Source organism: Ptiloglossa arizonensis, chromosome 12 (assembly GCF_051014685.1).
Source record: "Ptiloglossa arizonensis isolate GNS036 chromosome 12, iyPtiAriz1_principal, whole genome shotgun sequence".
In the NCBI taxonomy this organism is placed as follows: domain Eukaryota; kingdom Metazoa; phylum Arthropoda; class Insecta; order Hymenoptera; family Colletidae; genus Ptiloglossa; species Ptiloglossa arizonensis.
The window spans coordinates 14,097,633-14,113,066 of NC_135059.1; the positions used below are offsets into that span (position 1 = coordinate 14,097,633).

General features: G+C 50.2%; 2 protein-coding genes across 2 annotated transcripts; both read left to right on the forward strand.

The window, feature by feature from the left end:
- The first annotated feature begins 395 nt into the window (after nucleotides 1-395).
- On the forward strand, nucleotides 396-14,958 carry LOC143153501 (obg-like ATPase 1). The gene is made up of 11 exons (XM_076324782.1): nucleotides 396-480; nucleotides 2,623-2,804; nucleotides 8,492-8,552; nucleotides 10,472-10,599; nucleotides 11,349-11,524; nucleotides 12,333-12,410; nucleotides 12,486-12,583; nucleotides 12,726-12,866; nucleotides 14,299-14,395; nucleotides 14,485-14,607; nucleotides 14,704-14,958. The coding sequence occupies exons 2-11, from the start codon at nucleotides 2,624-2,626 to the stop codon at nucleotides 14,812-14,814; spliced, it is 1,194 nt and encodes a 397-aa protein (XP_076180897.1). The 5' UTR covers nucleotides 396-480; nucleotide 2,623; the 3' UTR covers nucleotides 14,815-14,958.
- LOC143153500 (adenylate kinase 9-like) lies at nucleotides 2,831-8,482 on the forward strand. The gene has a single exon (XM_076324781.1). The coding sequence runs from the start codon at nucleotides 2,985-2,987 to the stop codon at nucleotides 8,373-8,375; it is 5,391 nt and encodes a 1,796-aa protein (XP_076180896.1). The 5' UTR covers nucleotides 2,831-2,984; the 3' UTR covers nucleotides 8,376-8,482.
- Nucleotides 14,959-15,434: the final 476 nt, after the last annotated feature.

Sequence of the window (15,434 nt, forward strand, 5' to 3'; positions counted from 1 at the left end):
TCCACGAAAGCGTTGCGATCGACCCTCTTCGACGAGCCCTTTCTCTACGCGATATCGAAGGTAACGTTTCATTTTGTAAAGCTATTCCTAGAATTACGACCAACTAGTCCGCGAACGGACGAGTTTGCGAAGATGCGATCATTGGAATCGACCGGAGGCTCGTTTCACGGAGATTGCAGAGCGAGGAATACCGAAACGCCGATGGAAATAATTAACGCACGAATTACCTTCGAAACGCGTCCGAGTAGGTATTTATCGATTTTCTGGGTCGTTTCGTCGTCCGTTTCCACTTTGTACCTTTATCGGCTGTTACTTCGTTGAACGTAACGGCGATGCGGACTCTCGGTCGATAACGTGGCTGCCTGTGTTCTCGAAGCTGCAGGCCGGTCGAACGCGTGACGTCACTGTGATGCTGTGTCCTTTCCGTGCCACGCGCTGTGCAGTGATATTTACTTCGCGAAAGTAGCAGCGATATACAAGGTATTTACAGAGTATCGACGAGTCGATTGGTTCGTACGGTGAGCGAATACGGTCCCGGTTTCATAGATGTTATCGTAATTCTCGCGGAAGGAAGGTAACGTAGGTGCGTGGAAAACTGGCACGATCGGGCAGTCGCGCCGATCGAAAAGTATACGCACGGTTCACGTACGAACGAACGAACAAATTGCGCGCGTTCCGACAACGTCGACGAGTACAACAGCTGCGAATGTTAAAGTTGATCGTCCGCGAGTAGGTTCTATCTTCGGGAAAGTAAGGTTAAGTTTCAGTGTGCAGTTTGCGCGTGGTTCGCGAACCGAGCGTTAGGAGGCAGCACCGTCCAGTACGACCGAAACCCGGAGCTCCCTCGATGGCCCGTATCCGGGACTGATTCGTACGCGGGCCGTTCGAACGGTGCAAATCGCGCGCTCGATATTCCGTGGAAATAATTGTTAATCGTCGGTTTCGGTGCTCCGGGGGCGTCTAGTTTCGCGCAAACCGTATCCAGTACGAGTAAATCGACGGCGGAAGGCTCACTCGCGGCAGCGAGTCCGGGATCCGTGAAAGGAGGGAAACGGGCAAGCGGTGTCCCGAGACCGGGTCTCTCTCCTTTCTCCTCCTCTTCTCTTCTCTTCTCTTCTCTTCTCTTCTCTTCTCTTCCATTATCGTAATTTGCAAATTTCCTGGGGACGACGACGAGGAACGACCAAGAGGTGCCGCGGTTTCGCGTTAAACCGTTCCGTAGACTCGGATAGTTTGGGGGATAGACGGAGAAAGGGAAAAAGAGAGGGAGGTCCGGGCGACGGTTGAGAAAAGGAACGGAAAAGGGAGGGAACCGGCGAAGGAGCCGAACGAGAAGAAAGGGGACGAAGAAGAACCGCGAACTCGGTGGCGGATTGGCGGCCTGAGGCGCGGTTGCAGATTCCCGGCGTGATGCCGGTGATTCGCGGCTTTGGTGCCCAGTAATCGTCGGACCCCTCGCCCGGCGTATTTCTCCTCCCTCGCATCTTTGCTCGGTGAATCCACCTCGTCCGTTCTCTCTCTCTCTCTCTCTCTCTCTCTCTCTCTCTCTCTCTCTCTCTCTCTCTCTCTTCTCTCTCTCTCGAATTCGCTTCTCCGCGGGCGTCTCGTACCTGCTTCGTCCTTTGATATGGCGCGGGCCGTTGTACATCGGAGAACGAGAAGGAAGAAGGGGGGCAATCTCGCGGTAAATACAGCAATCGCTCGATGTGCCGTCCGCATTAATATAATTAGTCACCCCGAGCGCTCGAAAGCGACCCGATGCTCGAGACGCCGACTCGGCTTGGTTCTGTTCGAACCATCGCGAGGCCGGGGGCATTACACGTACACGCGAAACATGGTGGACTCTTAAAGATACCGAGGGGTCGGAGGAACGAGGGCGTGGTCGATCCATGTCGGGTCATTTTCATTTCTATCCGTGCAAACTGATATATCCCCCTCCCGTTCGTGGCCGCGTTCAATTTTTGCATGCCGCGCGTCAGTCCGCGAGCTCCCGACGGAGGAGGAGGGATCCAGTAACTCGGAACACCGTGGACACGGCGATGCTGCGAGAAGAAGTTAGATACCGATCGATAACCACGAACGCGTATCCTAGGATTCGTTTCTAACCGACGCGGCGAACGTTTCACCCGTCGCGAACGATCGAAACATTTAGAGGGGAGTCGATCGCTACCAATTTTTCGATTCTCTTGCGCCGTGCTCGTGTTCTCGTTGACGGAAACCGGAGAACCGAAAAGGAGAGGTCCCGCACGGGAAGTTATCGGTTCCGTCTGGTACGGCATCGTAGACGAGCTGCGTCTTACTCTTTCTCGAAGCGGTAATCTTACCATCCGAGGAACGCGTATCCCCACTTGTACCAAGCCTGGGTCCTTCTCGACCAAAAGAAACTCGTACACCGTTGGTAGAACCTTCCTCGAACGTTCGATAAAGTACGATAACATAACGGAATCGTGAAAGATCGAGGAAGATCGAGTTACGAGTTGGTTCGGATCCAGGCGTGGTCTTATCCGTGATCGTCCACACCGCGCCCTCGTTGCAACGCTTAAGAAAGACCACGATCGAACCAAACCCGATCCCGATATCGGAGTAGACACGATAATAACGGATCTATGTATTCTTTCCTAGAATGGCGCCAAAAAAAGTCGAGGAGCCCGAAAGGAAGCCAATTATCGGCCGCGTGGGCACCAATTTAAAAGTTGGTATAGTAGGGATACCGAACGTAGGGAAATCAACTTTCTTCAATGTTCTCACCAAAAGTCAAGCGGCCGCTGAGAATTTCCCGTTCTGCACCATCGATCCAAATGAAAATAAGTATCTACATTCGTTACGAACCTTTGCATATTTGTGTATTTATTCGTTTACCCGGTGGTTTACCGCTGTTTTCAACTCGCGCGTCGTTTGTTTCGCGACCCTCTACCGAGACAGGTTACGATCAACCTCGAAACGATACTCTCGAAGAAAGAATTCATCGAACGCGGTTACAACCGATGTGCGACGGAACCTGGAATCGCGAAAAACGCGATGAACGCGACGAACGCGACGAACGCGACGAACGCGACGAACGCGACGAAAACGTCGCCAAGTTCGTACCGAACTCGTCGTTCATCGCGAAAAAGAGCGTACTCCGTTTCGTGAAGGGACACCCACGCGAAGAGTACGTTCCTTCGCGGGCCAAGGTTCGCGGTTGCGCGTACCCGAAAGTAAACGCTTACTACGCTTTCCACGAGGACGCGAATCCGTTCGCCAGATTCAACGGCAAGTGCGAATCGAGAGAGGACGGAGACCAGGTTCGACCCCATTTCGAACCGCCCGAACAACCTCACGTGATTCGAGATCCCTACTGCGAGACCGAGGCCAGAGGAGAATACCTCCGAACCTCGCCGACGTGTTTCGCCGTTTTTGGGAAACCCGGCCTGAACACCGCCGAGATCGCGGCCAAGATCTCCCGGTTCTGGAACTGCGTTTTGATCTCTCCCTCGCGACTCGTGGAATCGGAGATCGATCGAGACACCGAAATGGGTAAAACGATGGCGGACGTATTAAAAACGGGCAAACGCCTAGGTGGGGACGTTGTTACGAACCTGGTGGAGAACAGGATCGGCAAAAGGGACGTCTTTCACAGAGGTTACGTCCTGGAAGGTTTGCCCTTGATTCCGAACCAGTCCCTCGACTATTCCTCTTATCCGAGTCGCTCGAACGAGGAGGTTGCCAAACGGAGTTTCGACGATCTCGGGAACCATCGCGGCGACGTACTTTCGAACAAGAGATGCACGGTGGAACCCGATCACGAGCGTTTTACATTTACTCGGGTGGATGAAATTTTCACGAGATTCCCTCTAAAACCATCGATCGTTGTCTACGCGATGTGCCCGGATGGAGACGTAGCGAGGAAGCGCGCACGTTCTCGACTAGACACGTGGACCGGCGGCACCCTCGACACCGGTACGAGTCGCGGGGAGACGGAAACTCTCTTCCCCGACGACGATTCGATCGAAAGGAACTTTCCCCTCGAGTTTGAACGAGAAACCGAAGAGGAGAGCTCGGACGGACACCCGAGGAAATACTTACTGAAGCGGCCCTCCGACGGGAGATCGAACGTCGAGACGCAATGCAACTTGTACAAACGTTTCGCGATCCCCGTTATCGAAAGATGGATACTCTCGAACAAACCGCAGAACCTGATACGCGTGGATGGTCGAGCCTCGGTCTCGAGGACGATCCGAGTAACGATCGCGCGTCTCCGCACCTTACCGATACCGAGGGTGATCCTACCGAAAAGATTCACGGATACCGTTCGGACCGGACCCACCGACCGATCGCCAACGACGCCCCTTCCGGTTCACAATATCGAGGACGAGTCGAACGAGGAAGCCTTTCGATATCTGGCCAACAGAGACACCGTCTCGCCGGTCTACCCGTGGAGGTTGTCCTCCTGGAACTTTCTCTGTCCCGTCGAACTGACCAGAGGGAGGTCCGTAGAGGGGACCTCGAAATACGCTGTCAGGTTTATGAACAAAGTTTTCTTCCTCTCGTCGCTCGAGGCGACCGAATTGTTCCTCGAGAACCCGAGAACCTTCCTGATCCCTTTCGTTCCTCGAGCAACGTGCAAAATCGCGGTCTTCGGGCCGAAATGTTCCGGTAAATCCGATCTGTGCGAGAAATTGGCGCGGATCTTTGGCGGTACGGTGGTAAACGCGAACGTTACCGAGGTCGTTGTCGGCACGATACGAGACATACCGAGAGAAGAGATCGACACGGGTGTGTGGAGAGACGGAGGTTACGTCTTGGACGGCATGTACCCCGATATCGATGATTGGCGAACGATCGTCGAGGAGCAAAATATCGCGTTCGAAGACGTCGTTTTGTTGTTCGACGAAGACCCGTATCGGTATCTGACCTCGAAGTGGCGCAGCGTTCGCGAGATCGTCCGCGAGAAGAGATCGCGCGTGACGTTGGAAGAAGAATGCGCGGAACCTTCGGAAAATACCGACGAAGAAGAAGAACCGTTGTTCGAATATCTTCGAGAAATTCGACGATTCGAACTGGACTGGGAAGAAGCCAGGGAAACGATAGCGGACAGCTGTAAAAATCTGATCGTTTGCAACCTCGGTGACACCGATAACGTCTACGAGTACGTGGTCGAGAACGTTAAAGATCGTTACGCGGACAAAGCGAGGATTACGAGCGACGAGGAGAAGGAATTGGAGAAAGAGCTCCGCGCGGAGCACGCGGCCACGAACGACACGAGGAGATACACAGGGGAGAACCAAGGCGAAGACGAAGGCGAAGACGAAGGACGAACGAACTCGGACGTTGAAGAGGATAATCGTCGACAGCTCGGTGACACCGATTACTACTGTCCGGTCGCGCTTCTCAAGTATAACGTTTTTCGCAGAGGTAAAGAGGATTTCAGCGCAATCTTCATGGATAAAATTTATCGTCTCTCCAGCGCCACGGCTTTGGAAGAATTCGTGCGCGATCCGCGGCTATTGGGTCTTCCTCTTCGAAAACCACTGTCGAGGATCCCACCGGTTCGCGTTGGCATCGTCGGTCCATCGGGAAGCGGAAAGAGTACGTTGGCCGACGCGTTATCCCGGGAATACGGTTTGGTCCATATCGATTACTCGGATCGTTTCTCCGCGTACGCGGAAGCTCGAGCAATGTCGCCACTTTCGCGGAAAGATGCTTTGATTTCGGCCGAGGATGTCCCGGAGGAGGTGGATCTGCCGAACGATTTGAACGACGAAAAGTACAACAGCGACGAGGCCACGGTGCGGAGCTTCGTACACCGATACTGGAGGTTCGGTGGCATTCTACCCGAGAAAATGTTTCGCGATTGTTTGTCAAAGTTCTTCGAGGGACTCTACGGTTCGTCCGGTGTCGCGCTCGACGGATTCCCGAGCTGTCCGCAGGACGCGAACACCGCGTTGAAAAATTACACGATGCCCGAGATAACGATAGAGCTCACCTGTGGTAGGTACGTAGCGCGCGAGAGGACAATGTCCGAATTGAAGAAATTATGGCAGGACACGTTGGAGAAGAAGAAAAGTATCGAGTCGACGCGTCACGCGGAGACGCTCGATCGGCACGAAGCGGACGGGTCAGCATGGATCGACGAGATGCTGCGCGAAACGATCGGTGATCCGCGCGCGATGGAAAGCGAACAGTTCTCTACGTTCTCGCGAGAAAACGGCGGCGACGACAACGAACGCGACGAAACCTTCGCAAAACTGATCGATCGTAAACGGCTCGAACTCGAAGAAGTTCGGCGAGAGGAGAATCCCGCGCCTGTGATCTTCAACGATTGGGAGGATTACGAAACCGCGAAGCCGAGAATCGAGCGCGAGTTCGACAAGGTTTACGTGAACGATCTGGAAGCGATACGCGGTACACGGAGCGCACTGGAAAACGAATCGATACCGTATACGGTGCTGGACGGTGAACAGAGTCCCAAAGAGGTTCTTTTACGAGTTAAAAGGATCCTCGGCCCTTACGTCGATCGAGGCGTCTCCGTACTCGAGAAAGCGTACGCGATCGATCCGGAGACGGCCGAAGCGCTACTCGAGTGCGGCTACTATCTTCGAAGCTCTTACGGGCACTGGTGTCCCGTCCAGTTGCACGAGAATAAAATCCCTCTGCAAATGTTCCTGCCGTTGGAGGCACGACGGGACGTTCACCCGGTGATACATCGGCAATTCGTTTACTACCTCGGCGGCGAAGAGGCTCGTTCCGCGTTTCTGAAGAATCCTCTCGAGTACCTGGAGCAGGACTCTTGCGCCCCGATCGTCCCGTTTCGACTTGCCGTTATCGGGCCACCGAATTGCGGTAAAACGAGCCTGGCGCGTCGATTCGCGGCAAAGTACGGCGGCCGGCTGGTGACGCGAGGCGTGGCTCTGCGTCACGCTCTGCAACATTTCCCCTGGACCGAATCCGCGGAATTGGCGGAATCCCGTCTCCGAGCTGGTAAACTCGCCCCCGAAGAATCTTTGTCGCGCGCCGTCGAAATGTATTCCATCGATCCGCGTTCGATTTCACAGGGTACCGTGATGGACGGTTTCCCGACGAATCGCGAACAATACGAGGAACTGACGTTCCTCGGTGTTCAACCCGTGCTCGTGCTCGATCTCAAAGCGAATCTGGAATTTTGCACGGATCACTTGTCACGGGAAGAGGACGAAACGAAGAAACCGGTGAACTTCTCGGCCAGATTCTTGGCTCGTCGTTACGCGAGCTGGAACCTCGAGCAGGGAAACTTTCGCGATTGGTTGGTGAAATTCGCTCAGAACGTGATCGAACTCGACGCGACCGCGAGCACGTGGCACGTGTGGACGTCTGCCGACCACGAGGTCCGTTCCAGATACAAACTCATCGGTTCCTATTATCGCGAAAGCGATTACGACAAATGTCACAGTTTACGGTTCATGAACGTCTCGCCGTACGAGTTCAAGCAGCGACAGAGTCGATACGAATCCTATTGCCCGCTCTGCCTCTTCCACGAGAACCTCGCCAACGCCTCCGGACCTCCACCGGATCGCCAAGGATTGGTTCAATTTAGGGAACATTTCTACTGGATCTGTCCGCGCCACGCGAACGCTTTCCTTCGAAATCCGGAGAAGCATCTTCCACCGCTAAACACCGCGCGTCTCCCGGAAGATCGTCCTCGCGTTACCACGGAAACGATCGACCTGGAACACGCCTGTTGGGCCAGACGATTACGAGTCGGTGGCTACTGTTTGGTCACCTACGTCGACAATCTACCGAATCGTAAACTCGTACCCGGGAACTCGAGCATCGGCGTTTTGCACGAGGACAAGCTCTACCTGTTCTGCACGGAAGAGTGCCGCGACAAATTTCTCGCGCGGTGCGCGAAATACGCGAGCGTCGACGTTCAATTTTTACGCGCGTTGCCGCCGATCGACGTCAACGGTCTACCGGATCTCGGTTACCTCGAGCAAACGGTCGCGAAGACGATAGTCGAGGTCGTGAACCAGGTGACCGTGATTCGACCGAAACTCCCGGGTTTATCGCCAGCAGCCACCGCCGCGATCTACGTCGCCGCCTTTCTGAAAACTCGAAACGTCGCCTCAGCCCCGAGAGAATCGAGGATCTACGACGCCACCTGCCAGAGGATGCTCGCTCGCGAGAAGATACTCAAAGTAGCGACCCGCGTCATGAAGAAAACCTTGAATCCGTTCGTGACGGTTCCCGTCGACCACGACTACCGCGACGATCGCGACCAACCGTTCAGAATTAGCAAACACTTTTCTGTAACGTCCGACCTCTACCAACGTTTCATTCAGTTCCGTCGAACCTCCCCGACGCAACTACTCTCCGATGCGAGCGAAGACGAATCGGTCGATCGAATACACCGAATATAAGGCAACTTGCGTTTGCGTTTGCGTTTGCGTTTGCGTTGTTTGTATGCCGTGTTTTAATCGTTGACGAGACAATTTTCCTCGCTCAAAGTCTAACCGTTCTTCTTATTTTCCAGCACGTCGCGTACCCGTGCCCGACGCGAGGTTCGATTATTTGTGCGAATATTTCAAGCCGGCCAGGTGAGTAGCCGTGTGCGCAAATATTGCTCGATCGTAAGAAATAACGAAACCGTTCGGAACGCGGGACCGTATTATACGAAAGAAAGCAACGTGTCGATCTGGAAACGCACCCTCGCGACGGGAAACGAGTCGGAATAACCATCGGCATTTCCATACTTGTTCGCTTGGATATTTTCGCGGGGGCCAGGGACAGGACAGGGAGGAAGCTGTACGTGAGCGATCTGCAATGCAGATTGATCCGAATTCGCCTACGCGACGAGAAATCCATGTTGAACCGTCCAACGACTTTACATATTCCTTTTCTTTACTCGCTTCGCGATCCAAAGCTCCGTTTAAGACGTTCGTATTTCATCGACGCACCTTTATTTGCGCCTCGTTCGTTTACGAGGATATCGTGCTACCGAACCGAATATAGTTCGACTTTAAACGTTCAATCGATTCGTAACAATAATTCGAGGGAACGAACGACTCGTTCGAAAGTATTTTTAAACGTTCAACTTTTTCAACGCCGGTTTGCCGGTTTCTCTTCGAAACGATCGTAATAAATAAATAAATTTCTATCGATCGTAACGACGTATTTTTACGCGCGGAGGAACACCTGTACCTTTGGAAAATAGTTTCTTTCCATAGCGAAGAAAATCGCGTCACCTTGGTTCGTTTTCTAAATAGAACCGAATATTGTTTTCGTATCGTATCGAAGAGAACACGGGATCGGTGGAATTCGAACACCGTGTAACGTCAAATTTGTACGAACGCAATACTATGTTTACCACTTTTCGACATTTTTGGTTACGAAAATCAACGCGATCGTAGTTTTACCACGAGAACGAATTATTTTCCAAATTTCTATTACTCGCATTACTCGTATTATTTGCATTATTGGTTGTTGCGTGCACCGGTCAGTACCGGTCAATTTTCGTTTGAAAACTTTTTTACAACCTCTCGTTTGAAAGTATTTTAAGGATTTTTCCGGGAAAATTTCTCTCCCTGTACCCCCATTCGACTATAAGAAAAATGAAATTGAATTAGTCGACTTTCGCGATGGTTCGCGGTCGTGCGTCCCGTGGAAAGTAACCAATTGATTCGTACAAGTCGATCGAAAACGTACACGTCAGGTACGATAATGGCTGTTTCATCGAAACACGTGGGAACCGCTATACGTGCTGCGGTGTACATCGGCGCGTGTAACCATCGATGAAAGCCGCGTTTACCGTGTCGCGCGACGTCCCGCGTCATCGCGCGTCATCGCGCTGGCTCGTTGACACGTAGAGATTGAATGTACAAAGCAGCGGAAGAGGAGTCACGGGAGGGTCGAAGAGCAAAGCGTGTACCTACGTAACGTTGACGGAAAAATATTTCCCGAGGGCGTGTCGTTCCAACGTGTAAACGGACAGCGAGACGCGATAAAAGAAAATTCCCGCGAAATCGATCGATCGTAAACCATGGGAGCGCCGAATAAGCAAGCGACGAGCACACACGTGCTCGTGCTCGTGCTCGTGCTCGTACACAATTCCGTTAATTTCGAGAGATTAAAATGCGAAACGGCGGCAGATCAAAGAGCATCTCCTCTCTCTTGGCCCTGGCCTCTCTGGAACGCTCTAGCCAACGACATCGCACGGTCCGGCTACCGGCACGTGTCCTACGATTCAACAATCCGTAATGAAAGCCACCTAACGCGGCATCCCCCTTCTTCTTGTTCATTTCACCAACGCGCCTCTCTTCAAAGGCTAATTGTTTAACGAGGCTACTCGCATTAGCATTTAAATACAGTTCGTTGTCACTGCGACACCCTCGTTTCGATTCCAGACGCGTGCACGCCGCTACGAACGCCCGGGATTACGTGCCCGGGGACCGTTCCTTCCACTCGCGCTCCATCCAGACAAGATCGTAACACGGAACATTTTCACGCGTGTTTTCAGCAAAGTTCCGGCTTTCTTGAACGTGGTGGATATCGCCGGGCTGGTGAAGGGCGCTGCCGAGGGACAGGGGCTGGGAAACAGTTTCCTCTCGCACATCAACGCTTGCGATGGCATTTTCCACTTGTGTCGTGAGTCGTTTCTCTTTTCTTTCGACACAGTCTCCTTTTAACTCGATGCACTCGGTCCAACGAAATTCCAACTGTCCGTCTCGGCGATGATTTCGTCAGGTTCGGGAACGAAAGGAAATACGGAGAACGGGCTGGACGAGGCAACGATTCGTAACGTAATTCGACCGGTTTCGTTGCGACGATTACGGACGAGCGTGGTTTCCTTTTCCTTCCACTGCGAGCGAGCGAGCAAGCAAACACGGTACTTTCTCGTGTCAATTTTTCATCGAGGATATTTTTTACGCGTTCGATCGATACGAAATACGTTCGCGATCATCGGCAATCTCTCCGATCTTCAACCGGCGGTCCGTTATCTTTCAGCGAATCGGGTATCCTCGCCCCGTAAAAACCGCTACTTATCGTACAACTTGTGTATTTCGACAAAGTTTATCTCTCCTACTGTAATAAACGACAACGTTATCGTTCCGAAGAAACGGCCGCTGATTAAATCAATTACGTTAGGCCGAGGAGGGGGTAATGCACCGTCGACGAGATCGGAAGATCAGTTTGTCACTTTGTTTACCTCTTCCGTCTACTGCACGCGCAATTACGGATGCAAGACTTACGTTTGCAACACGCACGCGTGGCTTACGAGCACCGGGGCGGCGCGTTAGGGCCACCGTTGACCGTTCTCGCCGAACTGTATCGATTCCCATCCAACGAATCTTTAAAAAGCGATTAATACTCTGTTTTCGATCGTTCGAACGCAGGAGCCTTCGACGACGACGACGTCACTCATATAGAAGGAGACGTGAATCCCGTGAGGGATCTTGAGATTATCAGCGAGGAATTGCGCCTGAAGGACATTGAATTCTTGAACGGTCATCTGGAGAAATTGGAAAAACTCGTCGTTCGCGGAAACGACAAAAAACTGAAACCCGAATACGTAAGTAGCTGTAATCGTCGAAACGATTTTGTTCGATCGATCGAAACAACGCGGGTACGCTCGAATACAACGTCTAGAGAAGATCGATACGCGATACAAATTTATCGTCTCGTGCATACAAGTTCTTTATCTTTTTCTTTTCATTCGAGATTCGTCTTTCAAGAAGTCTGCAAACTACTATATCGATATAGTATCGCCGTACGTATCGTGTACGATAGAACATTTTGTCAGAAAATCGATGCCGCTCGACGAGGCTGTATCAACGATTATTAAATCGAGCCAAATGGCTCGTTTCCTTGTACTAGCCGCCCGCGAGACGCGAAGGAAACTATTGCAAATGCGAGCATATTACGAAGCCCGGACGAAATCACCCGAGAGAGAAAGAGAGAGAGAGACAGAGAGAGCGCGGTCGGTACACTGCTTCCTAGAACGAATCAATCGAATTACCCTCTTTCCGTGGATCGACCCACGGCAATTTCCGATCTCTCCCTCGTTCTAGACTTTGCAATTTGCTAAAACTTTTCGAGAGTTTCAAGTTACCTCTTCGTCCTCTCGGTTAAACTAATGGAGCGTCGTTTCGCGAGTGTGCAGTCCTCTAATCACGGTTCGATCGCGGAATCATTCCACTCAACGGTGCGTACTCGTGCGGTTAAATACTAAACGGAACGTTGATTTCTTCCGATTGGTGGTAAAGTGAATTTGCATAGCGGAAATGTTTGAAAAAGGAGAAGGAAATTTCATTGTTCCTCGTAGAACCGTAAAACCGTAAAGTTTCGCGCTTATACGATCGATGTATCTCTCTGCGTAGGACACGCTGTTGAAAGTGAGGGGCGTAATGGTGGACGAGAAAAGGCACATCAGATTCGCCGATTGGAGTGCCACCGACGTAAGTTGACCACGTTCGTTACTGCGAATTCGCATTTTCGAATCAACTGAACGCGTGATCGTGTACTTGTTGCAGATCGAAGTTCTCAACAAATATTTATTCCTCACGTCGAAGCCAGTTATTTATTTAGTTAATCTCTCTGAAAAGGATTACATACGTAAAAAGAACAAATGGTATGTACGTGGTCTATCGTGACATTAACCTTGGAAATATTAATTTAATTCTCTGTATCTTTGTACCACTCGATACAATGTTCTCCGAACGCTCGACACGGGTATTCCAATTTTAATTCTGTTTTACGGTGTTGGTACACAGGTTAATCAAAATAAAGGAATGGGTCGACAAGAACGATCCCGGAGCTATTTTAATACCTTTCAGCGGTGCTTTCGAGAACAAGCTCGTCGACATGAACGAGGCCGAACGCGCCAAATATCAGGACGAACAGAGAACAACTAGGTGCGCGGAGAGCCCTTTTATTGTTCGTAACGACCGTACGATCCCATCGAATGTTACGTTATTCCCAAATTGTGACGTTCGACGCGCGATCGCCGTTTCTAGCTGCAAACGTTGCTAGAGCCAACGGGGGTGTACGGCGCGTCGTATCTACTTGAAAATAACATAATTCGAAACGTTCGAATCGTATCCGTGGCCAATTACGGAATACCAACCGCAAAAGGTTGCGAGGAAGGGAAACGTTCGTAAAATTTCCGAGACGGCGACCCTACGAGAAGCCAGGTTCCCACATTTAACTATGCACCGAGTTATCTACTAACGGTAATAATAATGGAGGGCTCGCTCGGAGCGTCTAGACTCGACCCGTTCTCCTGTAGGACGGTTAATAAAAACTGCGGCGTCTTTGCGGTGTGGCGCATTATATTTTTACGCACGGCTATTCAAATTCTTGTAAAATTGCATAAAAACCCCTCCTGCCCTCCTGGCCGCACTGGCATATAGTAACTAGCAGAGGATGAGTGGAACGAGGAACAACCGGTTCAGTTGGCTAGTAGGTCATTCGCGAACAAGACCGATTCGTGTTGCAAACTTAATCGAATTTACGCACAGTTTAAAAATATTTATATCGCCCGATCGCTCACGGTCGCCCACGGTCGCCCACGGTCGCCCACGGTCGGCCACGATCGCGCGGCTTGATGCCGACTCCGGACGACTCCGTTTAAAAGCAAACACACCAACGGGGACAAGATATCGTTTGATCGCGGTCGATGCGGCAAATATTGAATCGTAGCTCACCAATGACGTTCGTAATCTCGCGTCAGTGGTCAGAGATCGAAATTCTTCGGCAAACTCTCCCGATCCCTCGAAACGATCGTACAAGATTGGTTCCCTCGGTAATCACAGGGGACAAACGGGAGATTTCTAGATACCGCGATTTTATTTCGTGACCGCAGATAACTTAGGCGCCGAACTAGGCCTCGGACAGAGCCAGAGTGATAAAATAGCGGTATTAAGTCGTTCAGCTTTATGTGTATTCTCTGAAGTTTCAAAGTCCGCCAGGGCCCACGGAACAGGATGGCTTCCCCTCGTGTACCCTGTCATTAGACGATATTCGGTTCGGGACAATCATATTCCACAGTCCCGTTTTCGACCATCCCTTCTTTCAACCGGGAATCGATTATTTTTCGTTGTTGTTTTTCTAACGCTTCTCGTACCGAAGAATTTGCGTTCCATTTATTTCTCTCTCGACGAACATATTCTTCGGACAATTGTGTAAATCTAACAATACCTTCTCGTTCTAAAGCATTCGCCCGCGCGTGAAATATAATTACGTACTTGGCCAGTTTACACTTGAAGATTTGTAGTTTCGCGCTACGATTGTAGCTCGATCGTGATCGAAAATAATACATTCTTTCGTTTCGCGAATTCTTTTTAGCGCTCTTGACAAGATTATCATTCAAGGATACAAAGCGCTGCAGTTGCAGTACTTCTTCACGGCAGGACACGATGAAGTAAAGGCATGGACAATTCAGGTAAATAATACGAACTTTACGTCGATAAAGAAAAATGAAAAGAAATTATGCACTTTGCCCGTTTATTTATCGTATTTTCAATATCGCAGAAAGGCACGAAAGCACCCCAAGCTGCGGGAAAGATTCACACAGACTTTGAAAAAGGATTCATTATGGCCGAAGTTATGAAGTACGACGATTTCAAAAACGAAGGATCAGAAGCAGCGGTAAAGGTGAGAATCGCAGAGATGTCGATACGATAATAATTCTTCAGATTAGTTTTATATTTCTCTCCTTTTCTCTTTTTCCTGTTTGTTTTCTCGCGACAGGCTGCTGGAAAGTACAGGCAGCAAGGACGTAATTACGTCGTCGAAGACGGAGATATCATCTTCTTCAAGTTTAATGCCGGTGCTGGACTAAAAGAAGGGAAGAAAAAGTGATGGCACGCGTTGCTCATGTTGTTGCTCGTTCATTTGTACATCAACATGATCCTTATGTTTTGTTGCATACGCGACGTACGTGTGAACCAATCGAAATCGCTTACCAATATCCCCTGACTTGGTTTTTCCTTTTTTTTTTCTTTTTTTTAATATATATATATATATATATATATATATATATATATATACACATACATATATATATATATACATATATATATATATATATATATATATATATATATATATATATATATATACAGACGCACGCACGCACGCACGTATACACGCGCGCGCGTAAATTTATTATCTCCAAACGATATGCGCCACTCTCGATGACGGTAGCAACATTTTTATAGCAAAATTCGATACTCGAATAAATATTTTTACATGTTTCATTACACGATAAAAACAACAGAAAGGTTCTTCCTTTACGCAAATCGAATGATTTCTCCCAATTTTCTATCGTATCAATGTTGGTAACTATCGTTGGAGTAATCGCAGCATTTGTTTTACGTTCCACAATTACCCAGAATACACAAAAGTTGTGCTTCAAAGTTATTAGGTGTAAATAAATAATAGTGGCTTCATAATATAATGTCATGCTTCTATTAATCTGG

What these genes read in the sequence shown, in the direction of transcription:
- LOC143153501 (XM_076324782.1), top strand. Translation starts at nt 2,624, where the DNA reads ATGGCGCCAAAAAAAGTCGAGGAGCCCGAAAGGAAGCCAATTATCGGC. An exon ending in TGGCATTTTCCACTTGTGTC is followed by an intron (nt 10,600 to 11,348) that starts GTGAGTCGTTTC and finishes GTTCGAACGCAG; the next exon opens with GAGCCTTCGACGACGACGAC. An exon ending in TAAAGGCATGGACAATTCAG is followed by an intron (nt 14,396 to 14,484) that starts GTAAATAATACG and finishes TCAATATCGCAG; the next exon opens with AAAGGCACGAAAGCACCCCA.
- LOC143153500 (XM_076324781.1), top strand. Translation starts at nt 2,985, where the DNA reads ATGTGCGACGGAACCTGGAATCGCGAAAAACGCGATGAACGCGACGAA.